The sequence below is a fragment of the Dipodomys merriami genome, unplaced genomic scaffold, assembly GCF_024711535.1.
Source record: "Dipodomys merriami isolate MVZ:Mamm:240054 unplaced genomic scaffold, mDipMer1.0.p SCAF_7, whole genome shotgun sequence".
NCBI classification, from domain to species: domain Eukaryota; kingdom Metazoa; phylum Chordata; class Mammalia; order Rodentia; family Heteromyidae; genus Dipodomys; species Dipodomys merriami.
This window is the reverse complement of record NW_027206290.1, coordinates 33,750,001-33,765,042: the sequence shown is the minus strand read 5'-3', so window position 1 is coordinate 33,765,042 and position 15,042 is coordinate 33,750,001. Positions and strand designations below refer to the sequence as shown.

Sequence of the window (15,042 nt, the reverse complement as noted above, 5' to 3'; positions counted from 1 at the left end):
AACATCATTGTGTTCTTTTCTATTTTTGTATAGTAAGTGGGCTTTGCTTACCAACATCACAATGGCAAAGAAGAAATACACTGTACAAAACTGCAGGAAGATAAAATATGTGAAGACTTTCTATGGGGGAAAAACTTAGTTTCTTGTCGTCTTCTTTTGAAACTGTAGTGCATATGTTAAGACATGTATATCATTTACAGTACTGAGTCGTGTGCCACTGCTGTACCTGATGTATCCAATCTGGATTAAACAACGTGCCACAAACCCTAAAATGACTTGTTTTTTCTTAATGTCAATTCTCTACCACAAATACTGCCATATACCACCAAAACACTTTCTATCCAGCTAGTGAAGACTCTGAAAGGTATGTGACAACCTCGTCTAACTTCAAAGCAGCAACTCGATGAGTTCCTGAGGGTCCTTACCTGCCTGTACATAGTTATAGTCACAAACCACAAACACTTGACATGTCAATCACTGGATTAAAATTGCCAACTCTTTTTTTAAAGTTTAGCCTTGCTTGTGTGTGTGTGTGTGTGTGTGTGTGTGTGTGTGTGTGTGTGTGTGTGTGTGTGTGTGTGTGTGTGTGTGTGTGTGTGTGTGTGTGTGTGTGTGTGTGTGTGTGTGTGTGTGTGTGTGTGTGTGTGTGTGTGTGTGTGTGTGTGTGTATTAGTGCTCAGGGCCTGGCACTGTTCATAAACTTTTTCACTCAAGACTGGCACTCTACCACTTGTGCTAAACCTCTACTTTTACTCTTTTGGTACTTAATTGAAGATATGAATCTTGAACTTTTCTGCCAGGGCAGGCTTTGAACTATGATCTTCAGATCTCAGCCTCCTGAGTAGTTAGGATTGTAGACATAAGCCACCAGCGGGCTCGACTTTGTATTATTCCAAGAAAAATCTGCTTTTATCAGTACTGTTCCATCTAAACCAAGCTCTCAAATTAAAAAGGATTCTCAAATGCTGTGTGGTAGAGTAGAAAGCTTGGTAACTGGCTGAGAGGATCCAATTTAGGTTCTACCATTTATATGACTTCACATAAGTCACTTTCTCCTTCCTGGTTTTTCATCATACAAGTAGAGAGACTGGATTTAGATACTTTGAAGATCTACTCTAAGCATTAACAACTCTCATTTAGGTGGTGCGATAAGCATTTTCACATTTTTATGTGAACTGTTTTGATCTCTCCACCACCACCAATCAATGGAAATGATAACAGAAATAGAAGGAATAGAAGGTCTTAGAAGTTGGCTGAGGTTTAATCATTGATGTCCACATCCTTAGCAGCCACTAGGTGTCACCACAGATCCATAACTCAAATCAACTGGACCCAAGATGGGCATTGAGCAATTCCTTTTTCATTAAAAAGCACTAAATGAAAACCCAGGTGCTGGTGGTTCCTACCTGTAGTCCTAGCTACATGGGAGGCTGAAAATGGGAGGATCACAGTTTGAGGACAGCCTAAGCAGAAATTCACAAGACCCCTTTCAACCCTTGGCTGGACCAACAGGTATGCACCTGTCAGCTTAACTACTTAGGAAGCTGAGATAGAGAGGATCACAATTCCAAGCCAGTCTAGATAGAAATGTTCACAAGACACCATCTCATTGGGAGAAGCTGGGCATGGTGGTACATACCTGTCATCCAAGCTACAATGGGAGACCTAAAAAAATAAACAGGAGCATGGTCCAGGTGTGCTCCTAGACAGAAAGTGAGACTCTTATCTCAAGGGTAAGAAGCACAAAATAGAGGCTGGAGATGACTCAGCTCTTACCTAGCAAGCTCAGGGCCCTAAGTTCAAACTGCAATATTGAGAAGAAATAAAAGCACTAAATGTCCAGTAGCATATATGTGCTTGCTCAGAAACACAAAACAAGTAAATAACCTTGTAATGATTTCACTAGTTATCAAAAATATAATTCTACATTTGAAGTTTAACATACTTTTAGATTTAGGGAGAAAAAAACAACTAAAGTACTCCCTTATCTCATACATACTTGCCCACAAGAACTATCACTTGTGTTCAATGAAATTACTTGTAAACCACGTTTTTTAAAAGCTTAGTACATTTAGGAAATATCTTTTAATTACTTAAAAGGATAATTTGTATTCTAAGAATTATCCAAAGATGTGGATTTCTCAAGAATCTAGGTTAATAATGAAAGCCTAATTGAAGTTTTGAATAAAGTATACTGATTGAACAGTACTTGAAAATTTAGATGTCTAACCAATTTATAATCAGCTCTCACCCAAATAACGAGTTTATAAAGGCTTTCTATATTCATAAATTTTATCCTCCTTTTTACTAATAACAAAGTATTTTCTCTTGCCAGGCACAGCAATGAATATCTGTAGTCCCAGCACTCAGGAAGCCAGTATGAGACTAGCCTGGGACGAAGAGTAAGTCCCTGTCTCAAAAACAAAAGCTGCTAACAGGGGCTCTGCCTATAATCCTAGCTAGTTGAACAGCAGAGACCCAGATCTCACTTCTGAGGCCAGCCTGGGCAAAGAATTGATTGAGATTCCCCATCTCAATTCAATAGGCCAGGGTGGAAGACCATAGATAGGATGATTGTGGTCTGAGGCTAGCTCCAGACAAAAACACGGAACCTACCTGAAAAATAACTAAATCAAAAAGGGTTAGAGGTGGGTAGCTCAGGTGATAGAGCACCCGCCTAGCAAGCTTGAGACCTTGAATTCAAACTCCAGTACCATACACAGGAAAATATTTTCTCTTCAAGAGTCCTATAACAGAACTAGAAAGAACCCTAAAAGTCTTCTCCAGGGTATTTTTATTCACAACAAAACTGGACCCTGAGAGTTCAAATGACTGGTATAAGATTTAAAAGTACATAATAGAACCTAACTACAAGTTTAGGTTTTCATGACATAACAAAGATCTCCAATGAAACCACCCTACCTATGGTTCATAACATGAACCGAGACTGACAATTCCAACCATAAAAGTCTTTTCCACTTCAACAGGTCATGTACAGGTGACAGAGGTCTTCAATCCAGGTTGGGGGTAGGTGTTACTGGGAACTGAACTTGTACTCCAGCTTGTTAGACAAGGGCTCTACCACTTGAGCTATACCCTAAGTTGTTCTGCTTTTAGTTTTTCAGATAAAATCTCACACTTTTGCCTGGGCCTGCTTTGAGCCACCTCCTGAATAGGAGGAATAACAGGCATGCTACCTAGCCCTGGAGCTACCTCTTAGTTAAGGTTACAGCTAAAACTTTCCTGGTAAATAACTATAAAGAGCAAAGCAATTGCATTTTTATACCATATGCTCACCTAACTTATTTTTCTACAGAAAGAAAAGAGCAAACACAAAATAAGACAAACCTAAAGAAAGAATCCAATTAATTTCTAGACTAATGGGTAACCTCATCTCTAAGATGCTGCAGGATCCTAAATAAAATCACCTAGCAATGACAAACTATAAACTTTGCAGTATTATGGGGGAAAGGGTAAAGAGGTAAGTTCAATTATATAGCAATGACAGAATCTTAAATATAATTAAAATCTCAACTTTAATAACATACCAGACCCAACTATGAATTTGCTATCTTACAGTTGTTACTGCAAACTTAGCAATTCATGCCCAGTACTGATACACATACACTGACAATTCCAAATGAGAAGAATCCAAGTTGAAAGACTTCATGCTAGTGGGGCACCAGTAGCTGTAATCTTAGTTACTCTGAGGATTAGATCTGAGAATTTTGGTTCAAAGCCAGCCCAGGAAGGAAAGTCTGTGAGACTCATCTCCAATTAACCACCAGAAAACCAGAAATGACACTGTGGCTCAGAGTTCAGGGACAGTGCCCAGGCCCTGAGTTCAAGCCCCACAACCATTAAAAAAAAAAAAAGATTGCTAGAGATATTCAGTAAAATGACAATGGTTGTTTTTGCTGACAAAGGAGTGTTACTCAAGAAAGTGTTTACATTGCCTAGATGAGTATGTTTAAAGTTTTCCTTTTATAAAGTGAATAAGGAGTTCTTACACAAAACCTAGTTCACAGAAAGATCTGAGAACTAAAGCTTAGTGATAAAAAGGACTGGCAGAGGAAAAAAAAAAAAGCTTCAAATACAACTTTCTAAACCACAATTTATAGGTGCACTATATCTCAGAAAAAGGAGTGCTCCTTTTGACTATAGCATTAGAGATTAAAAACTAAAGAAAACTTTCTAGAACACACACATTAAGACACAGTGTGTGAAAAGTGAGAAGAATAAAATCCAGCTTCCAAAATACTGCCTACTATCTGCTAGAACTCCACCTGCTTACCAGCAGAGGGTCAGTTCTTTCCACAGATGCACTTCAGAGAGTCTAGAACCTTTTTAAATTCCAAGCACAGTTCTGTGTTTATAGAATGAGAACTTCTCTGGAGTCAACCTATAGCCTTCATCAGAATCATAAAAAAGAATCCAAGAATCAAGCTTGAGGCATGACTCAAGTGGTAGTGTACTTGCCTAGCAAATATGAAACTGAGTTCAAACTCCCATAGCACCAGAAAAAAAAAAAAAATCCAAGAGCTGTTCCCGTAATTTCCTATAGAGCATTACCTGTATCTATTTAACATACAGTAAAAATGTGGTGAGTAAAAATCTCAAGAATAAAAACATTTAAAATGTGAACAATAAATGCCACCATATTAAGCTACATTTGCTGTACTGGGGACTTTTTTTTTTTTTTACTGGAAGTAAGTAAGAGTAAATCAAGTCTAAATCTGAAGCTATCTTCAAATACTCTTCACTAGCTAAACCTAAAGGATCTACCAAGATATAAATCTCTTCAAGAATGCACCAACATGGAAAAACAGCCCAATCCATTTGTAAAGAATTCCACAGTGTAGGTTAACATTACTTTCAAATCTTAGCTGTTTTATTTAAGTAAACAGTGGTATATATGTCATCTTTTTAAATGTTTCTTTTGGAAACAGCTTCCAGAAAATGGCACCTTGGGATCTTTGTTGTTTGTCCCCAAAACTGTCTTTTGAGAATTTGATGAAGTTTCTTTCAAAAAGAGAGGTAATATACCTGGAGCAAGTCAAAATAGTCTGAAAAATAGATGTGCCCCAGTGGAAAGCCTTGAGTCTTTTCAAGTTCCTCAAATATGCCACTATATGCTACTCTGCTCTAGGTGAAGGAGAATGGATATCCAACTATCAATTGTTTGTTCCTCTCACCAAGTAAATCCTAGAATCACTGGTTACCATGCATCATTTCTTGTAGATAAACAGTATTCATATGATAGGCAGCCATCCAACTCGGATGTCTCTGGGCATTCCAATAGTATGATTGAGATGCAGCAGCGTAATATTCTTGCCATGCCCTGTAGTAAGCTCTCCAGTACTCCTCATAATCCTGGTAGGTATCAGAAAAACTCGGATGGGTTTCCCTATGGCTGTCATACCAACCGTCTTCCTGGGGTTCTGTCTGTAATCGATATGAAGAACGCCTGGGTAAGTTTCTCCGGCTTTGCTTAGATCTCTGGTTAGACCCTTCTTTATGCCTTGCCTTTATCTGGATTTCAGGTAACTCTCCTGGAGTAGGAATGTCTTTTCCATTCAAAGGTTGTTCCAAAGAGGTATGGCCATTCACAGGAGTAGATTCAGAGTCTTTCAGCTGAGTATCAGAAGAGCCTTCTAAGTAGGACTTGTTTCCTTTGCTCTGGGAAGAGGTCCTGGAGCTGTAGGAATCACTGTCACTCTCCGAGTCTCCGGACTGGCTACTACTTGCCAACATCTGTACTCTATCTTCAGAAACTCTATTTCTCACAAAACCATTTTGAGGGTTCACAGTCTGATCCCCAGGACCTGTGTAGTGCCTGATAATTTCCACAGGTTTCTCCAACCCCTCTTTAATATAATGCTCATAATCTTCTACCAGTTCTGCAAAAGTCAAAGTACATGGCTGTTGGATCTTAAAGGATGACAAACAAGGAATTTTGGGGAGTGACTCAGGTAAAGCTTGTTTGTCCTGATGCTGACTACTGGTGGTGTTTTCAGCAGGAGGCTGAACAGAATTCTTCATTTGTTCTTCCAATTGTATGCCATGCCCTGGTTCTTTCGGTGACATAGCCTTTTCTATGATTCCACACTCTGAGTGGCTTTTCACAGGAAGTTTTTGTTTGGCATTTTTTGATTTGACTGATAGTGTAGATACAGTAGTATGTCTAGAGGAAGTCATGTGGTTACCATGAGCTTTTGGAGTTTGAAAGGTCCTCTCTACTTTTTGAGCTTGCTTTTTGGGTGGTTGGTTTGGTAGACTTGCTAAACCATATGTATGCATAGCAGCTTTCACCTCCACATCCCAATCCAAACATTCTTCCATCAGACTAGGAGGAATGGGATCTACATAAAAGGAAGAACAAAGATTAAAATTCTCAAGCTACTTTTCACCAATCACATACTCACTTAGCTGTCTCTTCCTACTCTTCCTCGAGAAGCTTACTATAAGAGTGCTATACAAGTCCATGTAGTAACTCCCATCTTTCCTGTCCTCCTCTCCAGCCCCTCCTTTATTTGCCACTGACAACAAAACCAGGTAATCTAAAATCAACTATGCTCCCACCCAAAGCTATCAACTTGGAAATATTACAATACTAAATCTGCATCCACCTAAATCTGCTACTTTATAGTCTTACAAAAAAAAAAAATCAATCCACCTCTACAGGTGAGGGGAAAAAAGCAAGGCTATATGACTATGAAAAGATCTATAGTACCAACAAACTTTCTAATTTTCCTTTGTGAGCTAGTACTGGGTCAGTACTCAGAACCTGAGTACTATTGCTTGGGTTTTTTTATTCAAAGCTGGTACTCTACCACTTAAGCCACAGTTCTACTTCTGGCTTTTTGGTGTTTAACTGGAAGCTAGCTTGGGCTAACTTCAGTCTCCTGATCAGCTGATCAGTCTCCTGATCAGCTCAGTGTTGCCACGAGCACCTAGCTTTCTTTTCTTTCCTTTGTTCTTCTGTTTCCTTTTTCTTCTCAAATTTGCTGGATTTGACTCTCTAAATGTTCTATTCCAAACAGTTATGACTATTTCCTTCCTCTGGTGATTCAACCTTTCCAAAGTGCAAATGTTTTTCATCTTAGGAAGACAAGATATATTGAATCCCAGCTTTATAAAGCTCTTGCCTGTTGCTGCTGTTTTTCTTCCATGAGGTGTTTAACCACTGAAATGGGATTCTAATGTGGGCCTAACACTTTCTCTCATCCAGGTCAACTCTCCGCCTAGAGCTGCCCCCAGAATTCATCTAACAGGTTTCTGTAATACAAGTTCTCAGGCCATTACACCATCACTATCATTCCCTCATAATTTCAGGGCTCTGTTAACATTACATAAAGATCCAAATATAGCATTTTCCAGCATCCAAAAGCAAACCTTATTTTTATCACTAGATGCTATATACTAAATTCTACATGATTCTTTTTTTTTTTTGGTCCGGTCGTGGGGCCTGAACTCTGGGCCTGGGTGCTGTCCCTCAGCTCTTCAGCTCAAGGCTAGCGCTCTACCACTTGAGCCACAGCGCCACTTCCGGCTTTTTTCTTTTTGCTTATGTGGTGCTGAGGAATCGAACCCAGGGCCTCAGGCATGCAAGGCGAGCACTCTACCACTGAGCCACCTTCCCAGCCCCCTCCTACATGATTCTTAACCCTCTTCTACCAATGTCCAATTTATTCTTCCTCATATCAGATCACCAACCGATGTATATAGAAAGAAATGAGAGTTCTAGAACATCTGATACAGAACCTAAACACCATCTACTGTAAAATATCTTGCAAATCAGGACATTGAGTTTATGAACATTTTTTTAATTGTAAAAGATCATACAATTATCAAGCCAGAACTAACTAGAATCTACCACACTCTCAAATTTGTAAATAATTTGTATTAATACTTGTAAATGGTTTGCAAAACAAGAGAAATTAAATAAAAATTTGATAATACTCAGATTATTCAATAACTACATATCCCATATTCTACTAAGTCATGTACCTACTATGTATAACATATATACACATTTCTCAATATACAAATATATATGTATCATTCACATATAACATATATCAAGCCAGAACTTTTAAGTTTTTAAGAGATCATTAAGTTTCAAATATGCACTCTTTCCAAGAAGGCACTTTAAAAACATCATTATAAATGAGTCATTAAAAATCAAAAGAAAAGCCAGGCACTAGTAGCTCATGCCTGAATCGTAGCTACTCAGGAGGCTCAGATTTGAGGATCATGGTTCAAAGCCAACCCGGGCAGGAAACTCTGTAAGACTCTTATCTCCAATAAACCACTAGAAAACCGGAAGTGGCACTGTCGCTCAAGCGGTAGAGCACTCGCCTTGAGCTGAAGAGCTGAGGGACAGCACCTAGGCCCAGAGTTCAAGCTCCACGACCGACAAAAAAAAAAAAGAAAAAGAAAAGTCAAAAGAAAAACACTTCACTCAAATTCTTCAAAGTTGTATTCAAATTAAAAATGCTTTCCCAGGGGCTGGGAAGGTGGCTCAGTGGTAGAGTGCTTGCCTTGCAAGCATGAGGCCCTGGGTTCGATTCCTCAGCACCACATAAGCAAAAAGAAAAAAGCCGGAAGTGGCCCTGTGGCTCAAGCGGTAGAGTGCTAGCCTTGAGCTGAAGAGCTGAGGGACAGCACCCAAGCCCAGAGTTCAGGCCCCACAACCGGACCCCAAAAAAAAAAAAAAATGCTTTCCCATGACAACAAAGATATGGCAAAAATTACCTTCACATCAACTTAGAAGCAATGAAATACACTCACTCTTACCAAAGAAAGAAAATCAAATTGCAAAAAAAGCAATTTAATTAAAAAAAGTAACGAATACAAAGTAATAGAATTTTTTTTATTTTTCACATGCCAGTAACTTGCAATCCTGTTTTGCAACTTATCAGCTCTAACACCTTTAATTAACCTATTTATGCCTAAATAACATAGATAACAATGGTACATATCTCACAGGACTGCCACAAGAATTGTCAGTTAATATATATATATATATATATGGTTATTTATATATATATTTTATACACACACACACACCCAACATGTCATAAACACTACGTATTTATTGTTATATTTTCCCCATCACTCCAACTGTTATGTAGCAAATATGTACCTGGTAAACATAGGTCTCATGGTTTCTCATATTTGCAATAACTAGTATATGTCTGAGACAAGCAGAAAAGGTCAAAAGCTATGTACATATGACCAGATAAGATGATATTAAGCAATATGAACTCCAAGGGACCCTAACATATTTATAATGTACCATGTGATTTTTTTTTTTGTTTCTTTGTATGTTCCTCCCCCACGGCATAACTCCTGTTTTTCACTGTATTTGATGTCGGTGCCCTACATCTTGTATATACACTTTTCTAATTTGGAGAGAGGAAGGGAAAAAACAAAATGCTTAAATAGGGATACAGGTTGACCCACTGTAACAATGAGATGCACAAGACACTATGTTAAAAAACAAACATTACAATTTAGGCAAGGGAGGGGGCGAGTAGTTGTGGAGATGGGAGGGAAGGGATAGTAGGGGGAAAACAAAGGAGGAGGTAACAATGCTTGATAGGAAATGTACTCATTACCTTGCTCATGTAACTGTAACCTCTCTGTACAGTATTTTTACAATTTAAAAATGTATTAAAAATTTTAAAAAAAGAATTCATCAAAAAAAATGTACCTGGTAAAGGGAGAAGATTTATATTACATTTCTGGGCAATTTTCATCATCATATTTTCTTCCTCTCCCCGGCAACAGTAGGTCACTGTCAGTCCTAATGTACCTAAAGCAGAGAAAGTATCAAATAGTAAATCATTTTCACTTAAGTTACATTCCAAATCCACCTTTCACCATATAGATCCTTCCCTGTAATTAAAGTATGCAAAAAAAATTTGTTTTTCATTACCAAAGCGACCAGCTCTACCAATCCGATGCATGTATGTCTCCCAGTCCAATGGTACATCCAGATTGACAACCAGATTCACCTTCTCAGCATCAATGCCACGGGAAGTCTTGAAGAAGATTAATAATTACTTGTTGTTTACATTAATTACAGCATGGCTATCAATGCTCACTAGAGACTTCTTGTATAACCAAGAGCCAAATTAAGAGCAGGAGAATATTTAGGAGCAAACCCAAAGAAAAATTAGCATTCATAACTGATTTAAAAAACAAGAATTAATAATATATTAACAACCTGTTTAAGATTCCCCAGATTTGGAAAGATAATTATCTTTTTTAGTATTCTAAGGTACACCCACATACTAGATGCAATCTATACATCTGATAATATATGTATCAAGACAGTCACCCATATCAAACAGGAAAATTACCAAATCAGTAGAAATGAGGACTCTGCAATGAAACTGCTTCAGCTTTGCCATGGCATCAAGACGCTGATTCTGATTCATGTTGCCTAAAAAGACCAAGATGAAAACCATAAAATCAACTAGGTAATACATATTTATCAGGTCCACAAAAAGCAGGAATCGTAAGTACGAGTCTTAATACTTTAAATATACCAGGCACAGTTAATTCTGTTCTGTGCAAATCTGGGGTAAGATCTAAAGTGAGAACTTTTAAAACAGAGTATAGGCAACTTTAATTTTTAAATGGTAACCAGATTATGCCTACAGATCACAACATATCAAGTACAGCAAACAACTCTTAACTGTTTATAAACTTGGTGTTGAAATGTGAGCCAATCAAAATACTTGCCCATTAGAGAAGAGTCTCCCCTATATCTCATACTAAACAAGCTCAAGCTAAAGGGTCAAAAACAAGATGAGACACAAAATAAAACTAAAAAGGACCTCACTGGTTAAGTCACACATGTCCATTAGGCCAGCAGTAATAAACTTTGTGTCAAGGACTGAGTCATTTTTCCTTCTACATGAACATAAAACAGTCAAAATTCAAAGGCTTAGAAGCATTAACTCAGTGATAGAGCATTTGGCTAACACGCTCAAGGCATCGAGTTTTAGCCCCAGCACCACAAAAAGAAGAATCAATTAACTTAGCAATTCTCAGAGTGATTTTTTTTTTTTTTGGGGGGGGGGTCCGTCGTGGAGGCTGAACTCTGGGCCTGAGTGCTCAGCTCTTCAGCTCAAGGCTAGCACCCTACACTTGAGCCACAGCACCACTTCCAGCTTTTTTTTCTGCTTATATGGAGCTGAGGAATTGAACCCAGGGCCTCATGCATGCGAGGCAAGCACCCACCACTGAGCCCGCTTCCTATTGGAACTTGAACTCTGGGCCTCAGCAATGCTGTCCCTTAGCCTCTTAGCTCTAGGCTCGTATTCTACCACTTAAGCCACAACTCCATTTCCAGCTTTTTTTCCTGGTTAAATATTGATCAAAGACTCAAGGACTTTTCCTACACGGGATGTTCTCCCACAGGAGATCTGATATATAGCTAGGATCATAGGTGTGAGTGACCAGTGCCCTGTTGGTTTTGGTTTCTGAAAAAAAAGTTTTGTTATATAGTTCAGGTGAACTCAATCAAATATCCTCCTGTCTCAGCCTACAGAGTGCTGGCATGACATTGTATGTGCTGCCATACTCAGCATTTTAACAAAGAGTATGTCAAGAAATAAAGTATCTCAGGAAAAAAATTTGTTTTGTCTCAGGACAAAATCTGTTTTATAGAATTCCTTGAAGATAAAACTCAAAGAAATTCTACTAAAAACTTAAGTCTCTTTGGTCACTACTTATTCCTTTCAAAAATCAAGACAATTTAAAAGGTTAGAATATAGACATACCAAATTCCAATGAAATTTCAGCCCAAAATTTCCTCCACTCTGAAAATTCAGTGCATCCTCACATTTACTAGACAATGTATGAAGCGATCTTTCTTCCTCCTGACTCGAGGCCTTAAATCAGTATATTAAAACAAATATTAAAGCAATGAACTTGCCTGATATGCACTCAGCAGGAAAGCCTTTAGAAGAAAGAATATCAGCCAAATGTTGAGCTCTAAAAAAATAAGAAAGGTTTACCATTTACTAGTACTGCTTATCTTATTTCAAAAGTTCCCCAGATGACCGTATCAAGTTTTATTACCTGCTATGCAAATTAGAAAAGACTAAAGCTTGATTAAATGGAATTCTGCTGAACAGTTCCTGTAAATGAAGAGCCTTTTCTTCAAAAATCTTATGGGCTAAAGGGTATGAACTGACAACTTTGTAATACTGCTTCAGACCTACAAAGAAATAGGTATCAGTTAAAACAAATATGTTATACTAAGAAAACAGCAATAGTGAAAAAGGCAAGTAAAAATTCCAGAATGCCATGAACAAATCAATAGTGGAAGTACCCAAAATCTCTACCTACCTATGAGACTTGGATTACTAGAATTCAATCTTACGAAAGTAGGATCTCTCATATATCTTGTCAAAGCATTAGCCAAAAACTCAGGGTAAGTAGCTGATACCGCCAACATCTGTTTACTGGCAGGTAAGGAAGAAAAAATCCAACTGCAAAACAGTAAAAATATATGTGCATGGAAATAAGATGGAAAAATGAAAGACATGTGCTTTTGAACACTAGTTTTATAGTCAAGTTATTTTTCTTACTTTATTTGCTCCTGGAAGCTGCCTTCTTCTAAAAGCTTATCGGCTTCATCAAGAATAAAGAGACGTATACTGCCTGGATTCAAATAGTCAAGTTCTATGAGCTGTTTAATTCTGCCTAAATACCAGGAAAAGAAAAAAATCACTGAAATATTTATGACATAGCAAATCTGTATAAAATCTGTTTAAGATTTTTAAACAATATTTGACTGTTTTATTCCATTTATTCACAGGCTACACTGCTGAATTTCCTGAGTCAATTCTCATGTATTTGTATACTAAACTACAAATTATTAATAAATTCATTATTTTTTCATGTTTTCAACAGTATGAAAAATACCATTCCCATCAAAAGACTTGAGTGTTAAGAAATTAAATGCTAGATTCTGATTCAGAAAAATCTCAATCCATGGCTTAGAAGGGCATCTTAAAAGTTGCATCATTTCTACTCTTCTCAGATTCTTTCCATAAGTTTTCTTACACATCTTCGAAGATTAGAGCTTCATAAATTCTGTTGGTAATCCAGTTTGTCACTCTTCTACTGTTCTCTTTGCCCTAAGGCTAGACAAGTGATTTACCACTTGAGTCACACACCCCCTTCTCTTTTCCACCCCCAGCTCATTTCACTATGTTTTTCAAATAGGTTTTCGTACTTTTGCTCAGGATAGCCTCACACTTCAATTCTCTTATCATCCCTTCTGCCTCTCAAGAAGGGGGACCTCTAGCTAATGTTCTTCACTTTTATTCAAAATAATGATCACAATTATCAAAAATCCCTCCATCCTCATTGTCATACTGAAAGTGTCGTTAGCCAGCTGGCTGGGGCTCATGCATGTAATGCAGGAAGCTGTGGTCCAGAGATCGTGGCTCAAAGCCAGTCCAAGTAGAAAAGTCCAGGATACTCCATCTCCAAAATAACTAGCAAAAAGCTGCATTGAAAGAGTGGCTCAAGTGGTATAGTGCTAGCCAAGCAAGCCAAGCAAGTACAATGCCTTGAGTTCAAATCCCAATACAAAATGTGGTATTGTTTGAGAGTTACAGTTAACTAAGAGGTACTCATATCTTACCAGGAGAGCCAACAGCAATATGACACTTTTTAAGTCTAGCTTTGTCTTGTGATAATGGAGTCCCTCCAATAAAAACATGACACTCTAAACCTTCCATTTTTATTCCAATGGATGTGATAACAGAATGTATCTGTACAGCAATTTCTCTTGTAGGAGCCAAGATCAAAATCTATAAAAACAGAAAATATACAGTTAAGAAGTCAAAGGAATGGCACATTCACACAGATATAAATAGTACAATTAATTTATATGATATACTATTTTTCCCTTAAACAATCATTTAAAATGTCAAGGTTTTGTTGTTTGTCGGTCTTCAGGCTTCAACTCAGGGCCAGAGTGCTGTCCCTGAGTCTTTTTTTCTCAAGGATAACACTCTACAACTTTAAATCAAAGCACCACTTCCAGTTTTCTGCTAGTTAATCGGAGATAAGAGTCTCATGGAATTTCCTGCCTGGGCTGCCTGGCTAAAATGTCAAGATTTTTATTGCCAGAGAAAGTATCTGATTGTGTAAGACAATATACAAGCTGCTAGGGGTCAACGTGAAATCTTTACCTCTGAGTACTTCCATTCTTGGACTTGTAAGATAAATAATAAACATATATAGGGAATAAAAAGTATGAAGAAAATCCAGTAGGTAATGAAGTGACAAGAGGAATCATTTTAGATGAGTAATCAAGAAAGCACCTCTGAGGAGGTAACATTTAAGGAGACCTGAATGTACAGCATAGCTAGCTGTGGGACATACCTGGGGAAATGTTTCAGGAAGAGGAAACAGAAAAAAATACAGTGTTCTTGGTGAACAGAAAAGGCCTATTTGACTAGACAGATTTTTATAAGGAAAATAAAGAAGGCCGAAGACTCTTATGGGCTAGATTACATAAGGCCTTGAAAACCACAGTGCAAACTTTGTAATTGCTAGAAGAGAAAATATACAAGTATCCAAGTTCTCAACCATAAGAACATACTGCTCTAAAAATTTTTTTTAATAAAATAAAAAAGATCCAGGTGCCGGTGGTTTCATGCCTGTAATCCTAGCTACTCTGAGATCTGAGGATGGAAGTTTGAAGCCAGTCCTGGCAGGAAAATCCATGAGACTTTTTAACACTTTATCTCCAATTAACCATCTGAAAACCAGAAGTGGCACAGTGGCTCCAAATAGTGGAGTATTAGCCTTGAGCACAAAAGCTCAGAGACAGCACCCAGGCCCTGAATTCAAGCTCTATAACAACAAACAAACAAAAAAAAAGGACTGACAAACAACTCTGGGTAACTTAGATTTTGTTTTCTGATACTTCCTCTCATATACAAAGAAAAATGAGGATGAGTCTGATCATATAAAAACCTTAAAAACATCAATTTATTTATG

At 37.8% G+C, this 15,042-nt stretch overlaps 1 protein-coding gene across 1 annotated transcript in view; it reads right to left on the bottom strand.

Annotated features, from left to right (window-relative positions):
* Positions 1–4,863: 4,863 nt before the first annotated feature.
* The window catches only part of Ddx20 (DEAD-box helicase 20), a 14,233-nt gene continuing 4,054 nt past the window's right edge, over positions 4,864–15,042 (bottom strand). The window contains exons 4-12 of the mRNA XM_070006304.1: positions 13,676–13,844; positions 12,612–12,726; positions 12,370–12,512; positions 12,100–12,238; positions 11,954–12,012; positions 10,371–10,453; positions 9,944–10,049; positions 9,719–9,820; positions 4,864–6,362 (exon numbers count right to left, since the gene is read on the bottom strand). Of these exons, the coding sequence (XP_069862405.1) occupies positions 5,212–6,362; positions 9,719–9,820; positions 9,944–10,049; positions 10,371–10,453; positions 11,954–12,012; positions 12,100–12,238; positions 12,370–12,512; positions 12,612–12,726; positions 13,676–13,844 (2,067 nt within the window). The 3' untranslated portion in view covers positions 4,864–5,211. The remainder of the gene's footprint in view (positions 6,363–9,718; positions 9,821–9,943; positions 10,050–10,370; positions 10,454–11,953; positions 12,013–12,099; positions 12,239–12,369; positions 12,513–12,611; positions 12,727–13,675; positions 13,845–15,042) is intronic.